The sequence below is a fragment of the Mycteria americana genome, chromosome 5 (genome assembly GCF_035582795.1).
Source record: "Mycteria americana isolate JAX WOST 10 ecotype Jacksonville Zoo and Gardens chromosome 5, USCA_MyAme_1.0, whole genome shotgun sequence".
NCBI lineage: Eukaryota > Metazoa > Chordata > Aves > Ciconiiformes > Ciconiidae > Mycteria > Mycteria americana.
The window spans coordinates 10,122,705-10,140,552 of record NC_134369.1 but is presented as its reverse complement, the minus strand read 5'-3'; the positions used below and the strand labels follow the sequence as shown (position 1 = coordinate 10,140,552).

Sequence of the window (17,848 nt, the reverse complement as noted above, 5' to 3'; positions counted from 1 at the left end):
TCAAAACGAAAAATTTTGAGCCTGTTCAGTAAACACGATAATAATTTGCCTAGCACTATAACAAAAAGTAATCAATGTACTGCAGATTCCTCTTTGTAATTCAGGTGATTACCAGCTTCAGTCAGAAAAATCTAATGACCCCATTTTTCTAAGGAAGAACATAGTGCTGTGTTAGAAAACAGGTAATGAAATGGTAACTATTCAATTGAAATACAGAAATTACATTTCTCCAAAAAATCAATCAATCAGAATCAATCCTACAATGAAATTACTTTAATTTTTACTCCCTTTTCTTTTTTTTTATTACGTGGATATATTAAAAAAAAATCCAAACCAGAACTATTTTGTAAAAATAAACATTTGGATAGAGCCATAACAATTACGTATTTTATTCTCTAGAAAGTTTCAGATATTTCAGGTTTCACCTTCAATTAATAAATTGTCTTCACATAACTTAAATTATCATGTGTCAAAAAAATTACTAGCTTCTTACTGGAAAGCAGAACTTGCTCTTCCCAAAGGTCTGGAAGGTATAGTCAGCTCTAATCTGAGGCCACTCAAGACAATGGAAAAAGTCATCCCACTTACTGACATTTCAGAGAGCATTTAAACCAAACCTGTAAGAATGTCAGCTCTGTGCCCATAGGGAATAAGCAGAGAGTACAAACTGCATTTCCTGGAGATAGCAGCAAGGTACAGAATATTACTTATCCTGGTTTTTAAAAAAACTGGTGGCAAGATGACTTAGTATTTATCCTAAAATAATTCAGTGAACCCAAATGAGTTCTCTTAAGGTGTGAGACATTTCAATCAAAGAGGAATGACTATGTCTCTATTTTAATCTTGTTTCATCTGCCTAGGATATGACATTTAGCATTACACTTTATTCTTTTTGATTCATGTTTTAAGCATCTTGTTTGTTTGTTTGTTTGTTTAAACAGAACAATCACAACATGCATGAAGAATTCCCCTTTCAAATTCTGTATTTGTTTCTGTCCAGGCAGTTTATCAAATAACAGGTTCTGGACAAATCAGACTTTCTGAAAACAAAGCGAAAGAGTGAATATATTTCAGAGATACATGAGGTCAGTGAACATTCTTTTGCTCACATAATTCCTTTTCCATCCTTTGTTTGTTCATTTATAACCCCTGAAGTATAACGCATGAATTATCCTATTGTACACATCAACCACTTGACAGATTGTTTTAGTAAAACTCTTATGTGCTGTGGCTTTCCTTCCAGGCTGCCAGGAAAAGTTTAACAAAAAGGCTGATTACTTCCTTTAACTTCTCCCAGATAAACAAACTACAAAGCAAGTTTACAGTACCCAGGACCATCCATGCAAAAATACCACACAGGCTCTTTACAGTAACAACACAAATCAGAGCATTTGAAGGTGCTCAGTCAAGAAGAAAAGCTGGTGATGATTCAGCAGTCTGTCAAATGGGGAGCAGAAACGTTCACGCTTGAGAATCTTTAGTTAATTACACATAATTGTTAGGACACTTCTTCACAAAGCTCTGTTTAAAGAAAGCCTTTTTTTCTTTGTTTCATACATGGATGGTAAATTTTTAGTGATAATTCATAAAAATCATTAGATAGATTTTTTTTTTTTCTTAATAAAACCTTAGATAATGTCAATGACACAGGTGCTGGTTACATAAATATGTGCCTATGTATTCACCTAAGAAACTGCACACAAAACCCAGTGGACACACAGCAGACGTCCAAAGCCAAGTCTGGCCTTGTAAGAAGCACGTTACCTGCTGTGGGCATGCTGCAGGCGAGGGCTACGGCCCCAGCCCTACGCTGCTGCACAGACGTCTGGGTCCAGGCACCAGAATTAAGCACAAAAATTGCCTTTCCTGTGCTTTCAAAAACCTCAAAAGCAGCTTGGGAGGGTGAATGTAATGAATTGCATCCTCCCACCACCCCACAAGAGAAGGCCAGGAGGACAACAGATAGGGGAAATAAAGGTAGAATAAGAAACGGAAAAGGGGGAAATGGATCCTGAGGTAGATTGGGAAGAGTGGGGAAGGAAACAATGCTACCAAATTTCAAGGCAGGCAGGGATATTGCAAGGGATTAAAAATAAAAAAAAAGAAAAGCCTGAATGAAATGTCAGCAAATTAGCTCCTGGCGTTACTAGCTCTGCTGTCTTAATTGTAGAATTTTACCTCAGCATCTCTCAAAAATATTAGTGCAGCTTAAACACATGATAAAAAGAAACAAAAAGTCAAATAAACTCGATAAAAATGTTATGGCGTTTGTTGATACACTGCATTGTTCTAGGTAATATCCAGTTATAACACTAGTTCATTGCTTGCATCAGAGTGAACCAGGACAATAGGGAATTACTGCAGGTTTGCTGCAGTCAGACAGGCCTGATGTTGGAATGAACTGTGACATTCATTAATTTCACGTGCGATTTCAGCAGCCCCTGAAATTGTAGCCAGTTAGCTATTTTATGTACTCTAAAAGTCACAATCATCTCTGAGTTGAATCCAGTGTATAAATACATCTCCTTTTTGCAAACACATGGCACAGAAGGACAAAGAACCTAGAATTTGGAAAGCAGAGAAAGTCATGGTTTTCATTCTTTTCCATATTCCCTTCAAATTCACTGCCTCTTTCCACCAATGCTCAGTATGACCTTTCACAACTGCACCTCTACTTGCTCTTCATCCCATACTCTCCCCGTGCCCCTGCTGCTTCTGGACCAGAGCTAATCTTTGTATAGTTACAATTCAGACGCGCCAAACCCTTATTTATAAAGTATTTGTGAAGACTGTGTAAAGAAATTCTCTCTTTTTTAGTAGAAAGATACTAATTAAGCTGATTTTCTTTATTTCGTGTGGACCTACTATGAGGAAATCTTGATTTCCCAAGTAAGCAGCAAAAATGATGAATTACATGCGGTATATGGAATACTCTGCTATATTTTTAATCCATCTGGGTTTATATAGGATCGCTAGGATAAAATCCAGCCACTTCTCAGTAAAGATGCAAAGGCAAGTTATCTGGGATCGAGGCCTACTTTCTATTCCCAGGTACGCCAAAGGTTTATTATAGGATAAAGAAAATAACATACCCATCATCACATCTCCCCACCATATTCAACGTGATTTTCCCTTTCATATTCCTTACGTATCCCTTTAATATATTAAATTATAAGATGGTTTTATTTTAATTTTCTTGGTTTGGGGAGTTTCTTGTCAAACACGCTAGCTGTTCTTGTACTGTGATTATATACCCTTAAGCATCACAAAACAGCAAATTAAATTTAGAATGTAAAGCCTTTCGCTATACAATTTTTCTTGCGGGCAAAACAGTCTTTGAGGTTGTTCTACACTGTCTATATAAATATAATTGAATCTTTTTTTGTATCTCTCTATATAAGTCTGTATATAACCTAAGTGTTTTATAGGAGGCCTCGAAATCCTGCCTCTAACACACAGCAGTTACCCCACCTGACTACTCTGCCTTGGACTAGGCCTCCTCCTCACTTGTATTATTTTATCAATTTGAGGGGAAAGTCAGGAAAGTGGAATCAGACAGAGGCTCCAGTAAACCAGATCTGTCTTTAACTTTTCGACCTTTAACTTTTCTTACTGAATGCTGTTTCCCTTCTGCTCCTGTCTTGTCTGTACAAGGTGGTAGGCCATTGGGGACAATTTCTGCCTTCTCTCCCATGTGGAGCAATCACAGCTATATCTTATATATGCACTTACCCACACACATACATCTACATAAAACTGTATGTATAGCTCTATTATATGTAATAATATTTACATCCTTTCTGTCTTGTAACTGAGCTCAGTTTCCAGTGAGTCCTTACATTTCATGGAGGTAGTCTTCCTAATAATGATCATCCCCATGTCCTGGTATGTTTCATTTGGTTGCTTGTGCCTTGATGTAACAAAATGAAAATCATCTATAAACTATTTGAAAGATTGATTTCTGTTCAGCTGAATCAATCCCCTGTAAGATGATACACTGTAAAGGCTCGTTTGCCCTTAAACCATAATCCTGATTCATCAAATTTTATTAGCGCAGTTGTGTAAAGTTTTCCTGCTTAGCAACAAAAATCACCTCACTCTCCTGTAAGAGCATTTCTAACTTGGATGAATCTGCAGAAAATTGCGAATAAGGTGCTTACCAGAAAAAAAAAAAAAAAAGTACAGTATACTAGAAACTAAAAATCACCACTTCAAAAAGGAATAAGGCATGCTGCTTGCTGTCTTCGAGGTATTCCTTTAACAAACTCTAAGTGTCTTCATGATTAAGCCCAGAAAGATGAATTTTACTTTTCTACCTCTGATTTATGCCTTGTATGACACATAGATTTTCTAAGTTCAGAATACTACATCTTACTTGTCCTTTCACAGGCAAAAAATTTTGCCAGAGTAAGAATGAGTCTAGAAAGACAGGCAGATCTCCTAATCTGCTTAACAGAAATTTGGCCAGCAAAATTACATTCACAGACATTGTCAATGACAAATCATTCACAGGCCAAGGTAGGATGCATTTTTTAAAGTATGCACTAAATTACACCTACTTGCTGTCGAATTTCTTCTTCCATCTTTACTGGGGACCCCAACTCTGCGACTTGTTTGACACCTTCACTAGCATATCCTCCATACTCCCAAAGGATGTAGTTCTTCGAGTGAGAACTACCAATGATCGCAGACCAGTGGTTGGTGCGTCCTTTCAGGTGGGGGGAAAAAAAAAAAAAATCAACCATCAAGGCAGCCTCAAAGCATAATTCCTAATTTTTTATTAAAGTGAAAGGTTTGAAGTGCCCAGTCTTCACCAATACCAAGCTTTTGCATCTGTTGCACGCTGTCAGTTCTCACTACATCAATACACCGTATCTTCAGAGTAACAAGAACAAGCCAGTGAACTACATAAATATAGCATAAATCGTCAGTAATTATTGGATATAATAACACAGGCAGAAATTGTGAGAAAGATTGTATTCCGGTTAATCAAGCAGCCCCCCCAAACAGATAGGCTTAGTATATTTTTTCTTCACTGAATACCAAATTCTTCAATACCGAATTCAGGAAGTTTAAGAATCCTTTAATTTTAGGTTTGCATGTAAAATATTTTTGAGGATGAAACCTGCAAAGGAAGACTTCAGTGGTCACTCAAAGATTTAACAGCAAGTCTTTTCCTTACTGACAGATACTGGTTTCTAACAGCCCACTAGATTTGTGTTTGAGTGGTGACAGCAGATTACCAGCAAAAGGTAGATATAAACATGATTACACTATCATTCCGTGTTATAGATTTTCGCTTATAGCTTTGTGCCCAAACATTATCAAGCACAGAGCTATAAAGGGCTTCCAGCCAGAAACCTCCCCCAGCAGCTTCCTGCTGAAACAGAGGTGAAACATTTGCTTTCCATGGGCAAATGATGTCCAGCACTTCTTCCAGGAAACTTTTGAAATACTGGTAAAGAACTGCTCTTATTGGCACTGACATAGCTGTTTTCTTCTGCTTCTGCATACTTAAATTATACATGTACCATATCTCCTTCCCCCACCCTCACCCCAACCATTAGTAGGGGTTCCCTTTAATTTGGGAAGGGAGTGAAGAAGTGAATTTTGGTGCTTCTATATTCACTTGAGTTTGCTTGCTCAAATTTCTCACAGTGTAAGAGTTGTAGAGCTAGGCAAAAGGATTCCTGTTCTTGAATCATGTCTTGTTGAACAGAAAAAGAAAAAAACGTAAAAGTTTAAGGAGAAAATGCTAGAGAAGTCTGATGGAATTGAAACGAGAATTGAGCAGAAATAAGGAGTCACGGAAGTCCCACAACACTGGAAATAAAAATGAATTCACTTAAGTGTCAAATAATACTCTGCAAAGATATGGGCTTAAAGCAAAAGGATGAGAAAATGAACTGCTCACATAAGCAGGCAGTCTGGCAACAGTGCAAAGACTGTAGGAGATGAGGGAGAGAAAATGGTGGAATAAGACAGTATTTAACATTTTTCTTTGCAATGCAAAAGGTAGAAAGTAGCAGTAAAAACAGCTGAAAACTAGAATAAATGAATGAAAAATGAATAATGAAGTAAACAAAAGGAATGCAAATTTAAGATGTGAAAGGTGCGACAACGAAATTGAAAAAGACAGCGTAGAGAATTGAATAGATAAAGTCAGATGCAGGAACCTAATCACAGGAGAATAGAAAATATATTAGAAATAAAAAATGAATTCCAATGGTAGGGGAAAAAAGCTAGAAAAGTGTAGCAAGCAGAACAGATAGATGAGGGAGATGGCCTAGCAACACAGCAAACAAAGCCTCCATAGTTTCCCTAGTGCTAAACTTCGACCAAAATACACCTACTGAGCTCTGAATTATAGTAGGCTTGATGTTTTCAGAGTCCATTAAAGCTAATCAGTAATTGAGCCCCAAATGGAAAAAAAAAAAAAAAAAACAAAACTAAACCTCCTCCCTGCCCAGGTAATAGCTGAAGAGACTACAGTGTCAGAAGATGGTTTCTTGATCTAAGATCTAGTAATTGTTCCTTAAATGTACCCTGGCACCTTGTCAAACCACAGAGAGATACTGTCATTCAGCTCCAGTAATGGGACCACCAGTTTTGCCCATTCTTTATTCCTAGCACACAGGTCTAACTGTCTCACAAGTTATAGACAGCAGCTTTCCCTGAAAGACAGTAAGGGACACTTACTGAAACTTATTGAAAGAGAAGGTTCCACATAGTCCATACAAAAGAAAAAGGTATCGTTACGGAGAGGAACCAGAGTGCCTTTAAGTCTTTAGTAAAATGGGTAATGAATTGTTCCATGCGCTCCAAAGCTTCTCACGCTCCCTATCCTAAACAGATAAAGAACATCTGATGTCTTTGCAACCAGAGCCCTGTCTCTTCCACTAAACACCTCTCCCTAAAGATACTGGCTCTGCAGAGAAAGCAGCTGGCCCACCTACTTGCCCAAATGAGCTTTTCAACGTATACTACATCTACCCTAAACCTTTTACAAGATCTGTACAACGTTTGCAAATGTTTCACTCCTCACCTTGAACCTCCCATTCTTTATGAGAATGAAGAGACAACTCAATATAGTTTCTTAAACCTTTTCCTCTAAACATCAAAGAAACTTCTCTACATGAAATAATCAGAGCAGTACAAGGCCAGAGATATTTTGCATCACCAGTCCAATGCCACTATCCAATTCCTAAGAGAGCAAACAGAATACTGACATCTTTCCAATGGTGTTATTTCATTTCCTTTTTGTATGAGTCATTTTTCAATTTACACACTTATACGTGTATTTTTGCATAAAGATCAAGGTGTCAGCACAACATGAGAATGTATCCTCTGACATATTTCGTAGATGTGCAGTATCAAATCATGATGGAGAGCATATATATTTCTGTCATTATATATGGGTGATACCCAGAGAGAATAAATGCTTTTAAGCCATAGGGCATATGTAAATACAAATCTTTCTGACTGGAATGTCAGGCAAAATGTGATAGGAAATTTAATAGTTCCCCTTGAGCCAGATTTAAAAACAAATTAAATACTCAACTTCCAGTAGTCCTATTATCAGAGTTGTGATAACTTGCAAAAATTACCTGAAAATCATGCTTACTTTTTTTAAGCCTTAGTTTGCAAATCAGTTTAATTTTTTTTTTTCAGTCTGAGATCCATGAAAGCAAAATTGTTTTAAGAATTAGTTTTTTGACCCTATCTACAGCTGTGGTACACCTCTCTCCATCCACTCTATTGTTGGCAGACTCAGAACAAGACTGTGTTGCAGTGGTTTCATTCTAAGCAATGCTTTATAGAGTAGGCACATCTGATAACAATACACTTTTAAGTTTAATGGAATGGAGGTATTTCAATTGCACTGGTATAATAACTGTAAAATTATTTCTAATCCATGGAATCTGTGAAAAACTCAAAACAGTTTCCCAGAATTAGAAGTTTTGCACTGTACCTTCCAGAAACATTGTTGTGTGATAGCAAAAGAAAATACCTTATTTGGCAAAAGCACATCTTTGGAGAAAAGCTAAGCAACAGAGTACATATTATTTAGGGATTTTTAAAGCAACTCAGAAGATAAGTTAAAGAAAAGACACAAAATATAAGTTTTATGATCTGCTTTCTATTTTGGCCATACTGATGGTATAGGAGTAGAGCAGAATTTTCTATGTGATGGCTTGGCAAATAATCAGTGATTTACCGCAGTCCATCATGAATAACATTTTATTTTAATGTAATTACTGCACAAGTTCAACATTTTAAAGAATAATGTCAATGACTAGTTTTCATTTTTAACATCACTACAACTGGATGAGATTGAAATTTCTGAAAGTTGAGAAACAATGTAAATCTTATCAGCTGTTATTACTGGACTTAATCCTGCTAGCATTATATGCCTATTTTTTCACTTTTCCAGTTTTTTAAGTAAAACATTAATGTAATTCACCACTTTGTAACTGGGGGGGCGAGATAGCAGTCTACAGAGTCCACTATTGTGGCAAACTATTGCAACTTGCTTACTCTCAGTTACACACCCATACTCTTAATGTGTTTACTGACTTGGATTTAAAAGAAAAGGCGATTTATCCCCAATATTACATCATTAAGTTACACTAATTTCATAGTTTTCAATCATTTTCTCATGCCCTATTTCTAACCACCAGCTGAATCCATACAAATAATGTACATAAAGTGTCACACTCGGCAGATATACGATCATCCAATAGCCTAAAAGAGCATTCCTGCAATTATTGGTTTTGACTTATTTTATCTCCCATGTATTATGCTGACAAATAATATTTGAACATTCAGCTACATTCAACTTAAAATGTATGAGAGACTCAACATAAACAATATTGCTTAGGCTGTTAAAACTATGAGCTCATTGACACACAAACCATATTTGAGTTATGTGATAATATTCTGACACTGTGACAATAATAATAAAAAAGAAATCGAGGAAAAAATCGAAAAAAGTCTATATGATAAACATCAGCCACAGACAACATAACAAAGTTTAAAGACCAGTAAATGTGACTCACGTTCTCAAATCATTTCCTAGCCACGTTCTCAAATCATTTCCTAGCCTTTAGTGCCACAGACTATGGATTCAGTAATGAAAGAACAAATGCATAATACACATGTTCTTGTAACATTAGCTTTTTACAGTTACTTGGGTTATTGCAACAAGAATACTGATTCTGTAGTTCAGAAACTTTAAAAACCCAGACAGACAAAGCTCAGAATGTGTATTTTATCTGTCTGTTCAACCAACAAAGACAAAGAAGACAGGATATTCTAAGGTCTATATATCTAATCAATGTCCTTGGGCAGCAAGATTCAGGGCTCACCAAAACTACCTGCAATCTTTCAAAAGACTTGGCATGGTTGTAAAATAAAAATGTTAGTGTGTTGCCCATCCTTTGTGTCTTTTTTCTTAAAATCTCCTAGCTGTACATTATAAGCCAGTCTAAGCTTTCACTAAAAAAAAAAAAAAAAGAAAAAGAAAAACTAACCTTTGTCACCACAATGAAAATGTGAAAAATCCTGAAAATGTGATCTCATACACACCTCAGTTCAAAATGTCAGGCAAATCAATAGAATTTATTCGTAATGTATAGCATTCACAAAAAGATCCATGGATTTTCAATACTGAACATTAGCCGTATTCCATACATGTCATAATTTACACTGCTGAGCTGTAAATAAGTAATGTTGTGTCATACAACATGCTCCAACCCTCTTCCCAGTCCCTATATGGTACAACAACAGTAAAAGAATGATACTCACGTGGAAAATCTTTGGGATGTGTTTTTTCTGACCAGTTTCCATAAAAAGTTAGCCTGTATTTGGCAGTTCCACAGGCACAACAATCTAAAATTGGTTTGTCTGTCACGCCTTCTGAGGCTGAGTCTGAAAAAGCAGCAAAGTACACACTGAAAAAGGCTACAACTCAAAAGCAACAGATGACAGCAAAGTTGCCATAATAAATACTCCAGTAAAGAAATCTAAGTTAAACACATACTTGCTTGTTTATTTTTAAGTTGGGCTACACTAGACTAAACTAGAACCCTGAAATACCTGGATCATATGTCTAAGTGGATGTAATGCTTTAAATCTACATTTTTAAATACGAAGGCACTACTATTTCAGTTGTCTTCAGATTCAAAACAGGTTTGTTTCGGATTCTTATGATATGGACAAAACCTCAGTTGATCTCAAAAAGGAATAGGCTTGAAATTTCTGGACAACCAAAGCATATACATTCTCCAGCAGGATGCAATAACTAACTGCAATGCTTAGGTTTAGGAAAGGATGAAATAGCCCAGGATTCAATAAACTAAGTGCCCTGGAGACAAACGGGTTTCACGCAAAGACCAGGTAAAAAGTTGCAAGCATCACATTTAGGGGAAGGCAAGGAAGACTGTGTGATGAACAGTATGTGTGATAAGGAAGAACATAATTGAATGGAAGATCCCAAATTTGAACATGGATGAAACTGCTCAAGGCTTCAGCATTTTAGTTTGATATAATGACTTAAGAGAAATACGTAGAACACAACAAGGAGGTCAGAAAGATGTTTTAATTTACCTTACCTTGTTCACAAATTTTTTTGGTGAGAGAACCCTCATCTTGAAAATAAATTATGCGCTTCTGCACAATACTGGCTCTATAAATAAAAGAAAAAAAAATGTTTTAAATATATTTATTCCTTAAAAGAAGAAGAAAATGCATGATAAAGTAGCAAAAGGACAGAACTGGACTGCTAAGACCTAGGCATATTTCCCTCTTCTGACAATACATATACACAATACATGACTACAGATAGGATATTTTTACTTCAACTTGCATTTGAATTTCATCACGTTTTACATAAACTTGGAATGTTATTACCTTTAGAGAAGTGATCATAGTCATATGGTGAGGATCTGTGCTCTTGAAATGCATGACGGTCAACTGAATATTCAATATTTCAATCAATTCTTATATTAAAATACTGAAATTATATTCAATGTCAGAAAAATAGCACAGCTAAAGCAAGCAGCTGTTTTTAGGAAATTACATGGCATTCTGAAGAGATAAATACTTCTTCTATATGACAGCAATTCAGTGCAAATATCATGTAAAACAGAAGTTAGAAAAAGAGCTAGCATGGTAAAGTTTTTAAAAGCAATTCAAAGATTCTGAAAGACAAGTCACTTTAAAATTAATTAAATCTAGAATATTTTATTAAGGCTTATAGTTCAAACAAAATGTAAGTTTATAAGCCTCAGTTTAGCAGAGGGGGCAGGGAGGTTGAATCTGAAAACGATACAGGGAAAGCCAGAGTTACTGTGCAATTTTATTTTTTACAGCTGGAATTGTACAGCTGAAATTTAGCTGATTTTTAGCCTCCCATCTGAGAGACCATAAATTGAATTTTGCATCAAAGATCTTCAAGTCAGCAAAGCACCAAGCCCAAGTTCTTCTTGCAGATTGGTATCATAACCACCATATGGTAAATGTCAAAAACAATAATCAGCTGGAAAGTACGTTCAAATGACTCAGGTGACCCCTTCCAGTCCTAAATAAACTTAACTAGTTTCTTTGACCTTTTTCTAACTATAAAAATTTAATTCACATGTAAACTTTACCTTCTTTCTATAAGAAAACAGAATTTGGTTAAATTCCAAGACATTCTTTGGACAGAGAGTTTTCTGAGAACATGCTTTGGGAGCTGGCACTCTTCTTTGTTTACCAGTAAAGGAGCACATTCTTCTAGCAACATTTTGTACCCTCACTTGTATTTAAAACTCTAAATAGCAAGGGCCAGATTCTTGTCTTACCTCAACTTTACAGTCAAATAATTATCTTGATCTCTCTAGAGTTATTCCTCACTCGTACCAGTTGAAGTGAGAAGAAAAATAAGACTATATATGCTTAGAAGTGGTGTTGTAGTGATGTAAACCTTTCTTTGACAATGTCCCACCCCATTGGGACATTACCAAATACGATTACCAAAAATAAGATGCAATTTTGCTGTGCTTTCTTTGCCAAGATACAAGGTCAGAGTAGGATAGGAAGGAATCCTTCGTTTCACATTGTAAAGCACCCAGGAGAATAACTGGGTTTTGTAAACCTCTTAAAGCTAGATCAAACTGGAAAGCGTGCAGAAACTACAGCTTGCTCTCATCCTTAATAGGGCTAGCATCTTCTAAAGGAAGATGTGGTAAAGGACAATACAGGCAATGAACCAAGGCTGTGAAAAAACAGCGTGAAACACAGAAGGGCAAAACTGACTTTTACAAAAAGCAAGGGCATGATCTGCCAGTATTTGGTGAAGGGGAACCGCTAGGCCTCATCTTTATAAGGGAGCGTTTACACTAGGGATAAATATGAGCCTGTAGCAGATAACAGAAAGTGAACGAAACCTAGAGTTAGTTAAATCTGTCTTTTATTAATATGAGAACTGTCATGGGACAATTTAAATGGTGCCAGAAGAGACTGACCAAGTATGTGAGAAGCAGAATGAAAGCTTTGAGAAATCTTTTTCAGGGTTTCTAACAAGAAACAAGGGGAAAAAATAAAACAAACAAAACCACCAAAACAACTACTAGCAAGAATATGAGCCCAATGGCCAGCCTGTGACAGTAGCATGCTACCTTAGTTTTCCCAGCCTTCACATTCAAAACCAAAGACAACTTTAAAGACTTTTTGGATGCCACACTGCAATTGAGAACCAATACTTTCACACAGACGCAGTGGAACACATACAACTTTTTATATACAATCAATCATGATTTTTCAAACACTGTACCATAAAACTGCAAAACAGTCATGTGGGATGATTAATAAAATGTAGAGTAACAGCAACCTGAGCTGAAATGCACATGTGTCATCACAACTCACATATTGTCAAGACGCTTTAATTTCTTACACACTGGCCAGTTACCAGCAGCCATCTTCCAGGCCTGATACTAGGGCCAATAGCATCTTCTCTGATGTCCTGGATGAGGGGGTGGAATGCGACCTCAACACGTTTGCAGATGATACTAAATTGGGGGAGCAGCTGACGTGCTGGAGGGTAAGGCTACTATTTAGACAGGCAGATCCCAACAGACATGAGAAATGGTTTGGCATGAACCCCATGAAAAGTCAAAGGCAAAGTCTCGCACATAGGATGGAATAATGCAGTTACAACAGTACAGTACAGGGTATCTGCTAGCCAGAGAGCAACTTTGCAGAAAAGGCCTTGGGGGTCCTGGTGGACAAGCTGACCATGAGCCAGCAGCACGCCACTGCAGCCAAGGCAGCCGTCAGCCTCCTGTATGGTTTCAGCAAGAGTATAGCAGCCCCGTCAAGGAACGTGATTTCTTCCCCTCCATTTGGTACTTGTGAGACCACATCTGGAGTATTACAGCCAGTTTTGGGCTGCCCAGTTAGAGAAAGACATTGCATTACTAGAGAAAGTCCAGTGAAGGGCTAGCAAGATGATTAGAGGAATGGAGCCCATGATGTCTGAGGAGAGGCTGAGAGAAATGGGTTCACTCAGTCTAAAGAAGAAAACGCAAAGGAAGGATCTTGCTGCTCGTTGTCTTCAACTACCTATTGGAAAGATACAGAAGAGGTAGAGCTAGATGCTTCTCAGAAGCGCATGGTGGTAGGATGCAAGGCAACAGGCAAGTGGGGACACAAGAAATGCCATGCAGATACAAGGAAAACCTTTCTCACCATAAGGATGGTCTAAATGATCAAACCCTGGAACAGGCTGCCTAGACAGGTTGTGCAATCTCCACCCCTGGAGATACTAAAAACTTGATCAGACACATCCCTGAGCAACTACTCAACCTACCTGATATAACAACACCTACCTGAAGCAGGCAGGTTGACTAAATGACTTCCAGAGGTCACTTCCAACCTAAATTATTCTATGACCTGTGCTTTAAATATAATTTTAAAGAACAGGTTTTTCAAAGCTTACTCAAAAAAAAAAAAAAAAAACAACCCAACAACCAAATAACACTGAGAAAATCCAAACAAAGAAATCAGCTGCTTGATAAAGGAGCTCCCAAATCTGCAGATAACAAAGATATTACAAGTATTTAATTTCAGAAGCAGTTATTTTAGAAATAAAATGTAGAAAGATTGTTTGAAGCCTGAAGTGTACTTATATTACTCTTTTTGCCGCAGTTAGCTTGTCACTGTGAAATGTCAAGGGAACAGTTCCTTTTCTAACAACAAAAGCTTCACAGCTTTCTGAGTCATTGTCTCTTCAGCTGTGTTTGAAATTATATACGGAGCCAATAATCTAAATGGGAGTTTTGTTACTGCTTCCAAGTGGAACAGGATTGGTATATTAGATGGCTGCATAAATATCGAAAGCAGGCACACAACTTTACAAATACTCAGTCAGAAACAATATTAAATTAATTTTAAAATATTCATTGTTTTAATAATCAGCTTCTAGATTGAAGACAGACCAAAGTTATCTGATCAGTGTATTTGCCTAGTTTTTATGACTACCTTTTGTTCCCTTTTTTTTTTTTTTTTGACGTTTTATTCCTCTATAAAAGTTCTGATTTGGACTAAAGATTCTTTCCTTTGGTTTTGAGGCTTACAAAAACAGCTTAAAAATGGAATGGCTAACATTTACAGAGAGGTAAGAAAGCTTTTAAGAATTCACACGAGGTACACATCTGCTTAGTCTGCATAAATCCTTCTCGCCACTTCCAACATCCAGTGCTGTCTGAACCTTGTGGGAAGGGGAGATCCGATTGCTTTCCCCTACATATTAACAGATTTAACTGGATCTTTAATTGACTTATTTCTCTCTTGCTGTCAGCATACCGTGGAATAAAAAAGAAAAAGGAAACAAATATGACTCCAAAAATCTGTTTGTTTCCCATTATCTTCAAAGTGATGCTTCTGGATTTGCGTTAAAGCTTTTCCATTACCAAACTAAGGAGCAAAACCTTATGTTACAGGCATATATAAACCTAGCAGCACCTGGTTTTATTTAAAAAAAAAAAAAACAAACTCCTAAAAATGTTACTTATTATTTCTGTTTTGTAGTTCTCTCAGCAAAATCAAGGAATATCTGGTAGCTTCTGTAATATTTGTTTTGGCAATGCTACTTCAGAATGTTGTAGGGCAGATACGAGCAGGTCAGACTCTGTCCCGTCTCAGTTTGGTCAGAACATCTGAGCATGAGGGGAGTGAGACCTGCCCTGAAAGACTTGCCTCTCCAGCGCAGTTCCACAACGATTGTACCATCCTGCTGTGAAAAGCTCTACCAAAGTCACATAGATTGCATTTGAGATATTAACAAACAGGAAATGTCATAAACCATAAAAATTCAAAGCAGCCTTGGGAATGCTCCAAGTCATACCAGAAACAGAGTTGGTTGGGTTTTTTTTTTCTTTCTTCCATAGAAACAGCTTTAGATCATCTTCCTTACTCTTTTTGTCAAATCCTAGCATCAACAGAAATACTCTTATTTTAAATTGCCTCTGTGGGTGTAATGATGTGACAAATGAAGTAAGGAAGAGAATCTATAAGAATTGTTCCTATGACATTTTTTAAGCTTACATCAAAACCATTAAGTACAATATTAGAGTTACATTTTAATAAACCAGGTTTTGCCAGAGCTGATGAGGATACCCTAAGTTTCACCTGGATATTGAGAAATAATCATAAACTACTGGATTGCAGATAAGAAACTTTTTTGCTCTATATTACTTATGAGTTAACCCTGTCTTGCCCTTCCAGCCATCAAAATTATTTTCTTTAATTATTCCATGCCTTACTGATTTAATTATATTATTATAAGTTGTTTCCCACCCCAGAAATCTACCAAGAACAACTATACTTAGCAGGACATTAAGTTCATTTGCTTTTTTGGTTTTGCTGTCTTTTGGAGAGAAAGCATTTCTAAATGTACCATTTACCTCAGCACTAGAAAGCGAGGTGAAAACCATGTATTTACAGCTACTGTAATTTTGTTGGTGCTAGTGGATTTCATAATTCTAATGCATTATTTAGGACATTCTCTTTTTTTTTTTTTCCTTCTGTGTTGTCTTAGAAAAAACCAACCCTATGTTTCTGTCCAGCACTTACAAGGTCAGGAAATATGCAAACTCCCGGAACTTTCCCAACTACATTTACTTCTCTTTCTAATATTGAGGAGACTCTTATTAAAAATAAATTAAAATTCCTCTGAAAGCATATACAACCCTTTAGCCATTAGATAACCAGCAATTTTTACACTGGTAGGTTATTTGACAACTACATTCCTCAAAATAATTTTCAACTAGGAAACTGTGCTCAGTCTCACCAAAGAACAAGCTCCATCTACACCAGAATCTAATTTTGTCATCAGCCATCATTGACAAGGGTCAGTACTATTAAAAACTTGTCTGAAATTATTTCTTTCTTGATGCCTAACTTAGGAGCTAACACGGTGCGGTTTTTGTTGTCGTTTCGTTGGTTTTGTTCATTCATTCGTTTTTAAGTATGTTGTTAACACGGTCTGAGCAAACCAACCAGACTTGATATTTGATGTTGGATAAAACACAGTAATATTAACGTGAAGTTTATCAATGTTGCCATAATTCAACATTTACATCCCTGCAAAGGATGAGTGCCTTTTCTCTAATAGATTAGTCAGATGAAAAACAATAAAAGCTTCTCACTTCTAAAAAATTCAGTGCATACATATACACCAGAATATCCTTCTTCAGTTGTATTTTTCAACATTTCACCCATACTGTCAGAAAATATAATTGAGAGAAACCCCACAGCAAGAGCAAAGTACTCTAAACTTGTCTTACAAATTTGCTCTAACTTCAAAATCCTTTTGGTTGTCCTTCATATCATACTCGGGTCTACCATCACACGCATACACGGGAGCTCACTGACTTCAGGACTGATTTGGCCATCATATATAATACAACAAAAAGCTCTAAGGGAAAACACAATTATATATGCTGCTATCTTGTATTGGTCCTCAGAAAATCTCTCTGTTCTTCGCTTGAATGGCCACAAGACATAAATATTAAATCTAAATCTTCAGGATAAAAACTCATGCTGACGAAATCATTTCTGACATGTATGCTACACCTATTACTTGCAAAAAAAAAAAAACCAAAACCAAAAAACCAAAAAAAAACCACCAAAGGCAAAAACGATGAAAGAATGAGTTTGTCTAGGACTCTTGAGAAAATTTCACATTGCTTAAAGCCCATTGCTATTCGTGGGCCGTATCTTCACCAGGTATTTTGCTAGCCACCATTTTTTCTAGCAAGTACCGTCTCCTTGAATTTCAAAACTAAGCATTACAAATTATACTGTAATGAAAAGTCAGAAAACATTGGACAGGACTGCATGGTTGGAGGATATATTTTGTTATTCTAAGTACTGTTTTTGTATAGTTGATGGAAACAATCTATCAAAGTTGGGAGTATAGTTTTTATCAAGCTAGTGAGCCCAAAGTCGTATTACCTAATAGCTATATTCATTGAGCTAACTTGTGATAAAAACTGATGCAAAGCACTTGTGTATTAACTCACAAATCCTAAAAACAAAATGAACAATGAAAACAAACAACAAAACATTTATCAAGCATTGGTTTATTTCTACTTAAAAGGTCTAAGCAACACTCACCCACTTGCACAGGGAACTCAAAGACTGGATTCCTCTGGGTGTCCAAAAGAAGTAAGAGAAGGAGGCAAGCATGCCCCCGTTGTCAGTCTGTAGCCTGCTTTACCTGCTATGCCAGGATGTGGCAGAAAACAAACCGCACAGGCAAAGGTCACCTTTCAAAGCCTCCCACATTTGCTACTCTTCATCAGTC

General features: G+C 36.7%; 1 protein-coding gene across 2 annotated transcripts in view; it reads right to left on the bottom strand.

The window, feature by feature from the left end:
* Positions 1 to 17,848, bottom strand: part of SPON1 (spondin 1) — a 207,325-nt gene that overhangs the window by 129,838 nt on the left and 59,639 nt on the right. For both annotated transcript variants that reach the window (XM_075502086.1, XM_075502087.1), the window contains exons 4-6: positions 10,614 to 10,687; positions 9,808 to 9,930; positions 4,560 to 4,708 (exon numbers count right to left, since the gene is read on the bottom strand). In XM_075502086.1, the coding sequence (XP_075358201.1) occupies positions 4,560 to 4,708; positions 9,808 to 9,930; positions 10,614 to 10,687 (346 nt within the window). The remainder of the gene's footprint in view (positions 1 to 4,559; positions 4,709 to 9,807; positions 9,931 to 10,613; positions 10,688 to 17,848) is intronic.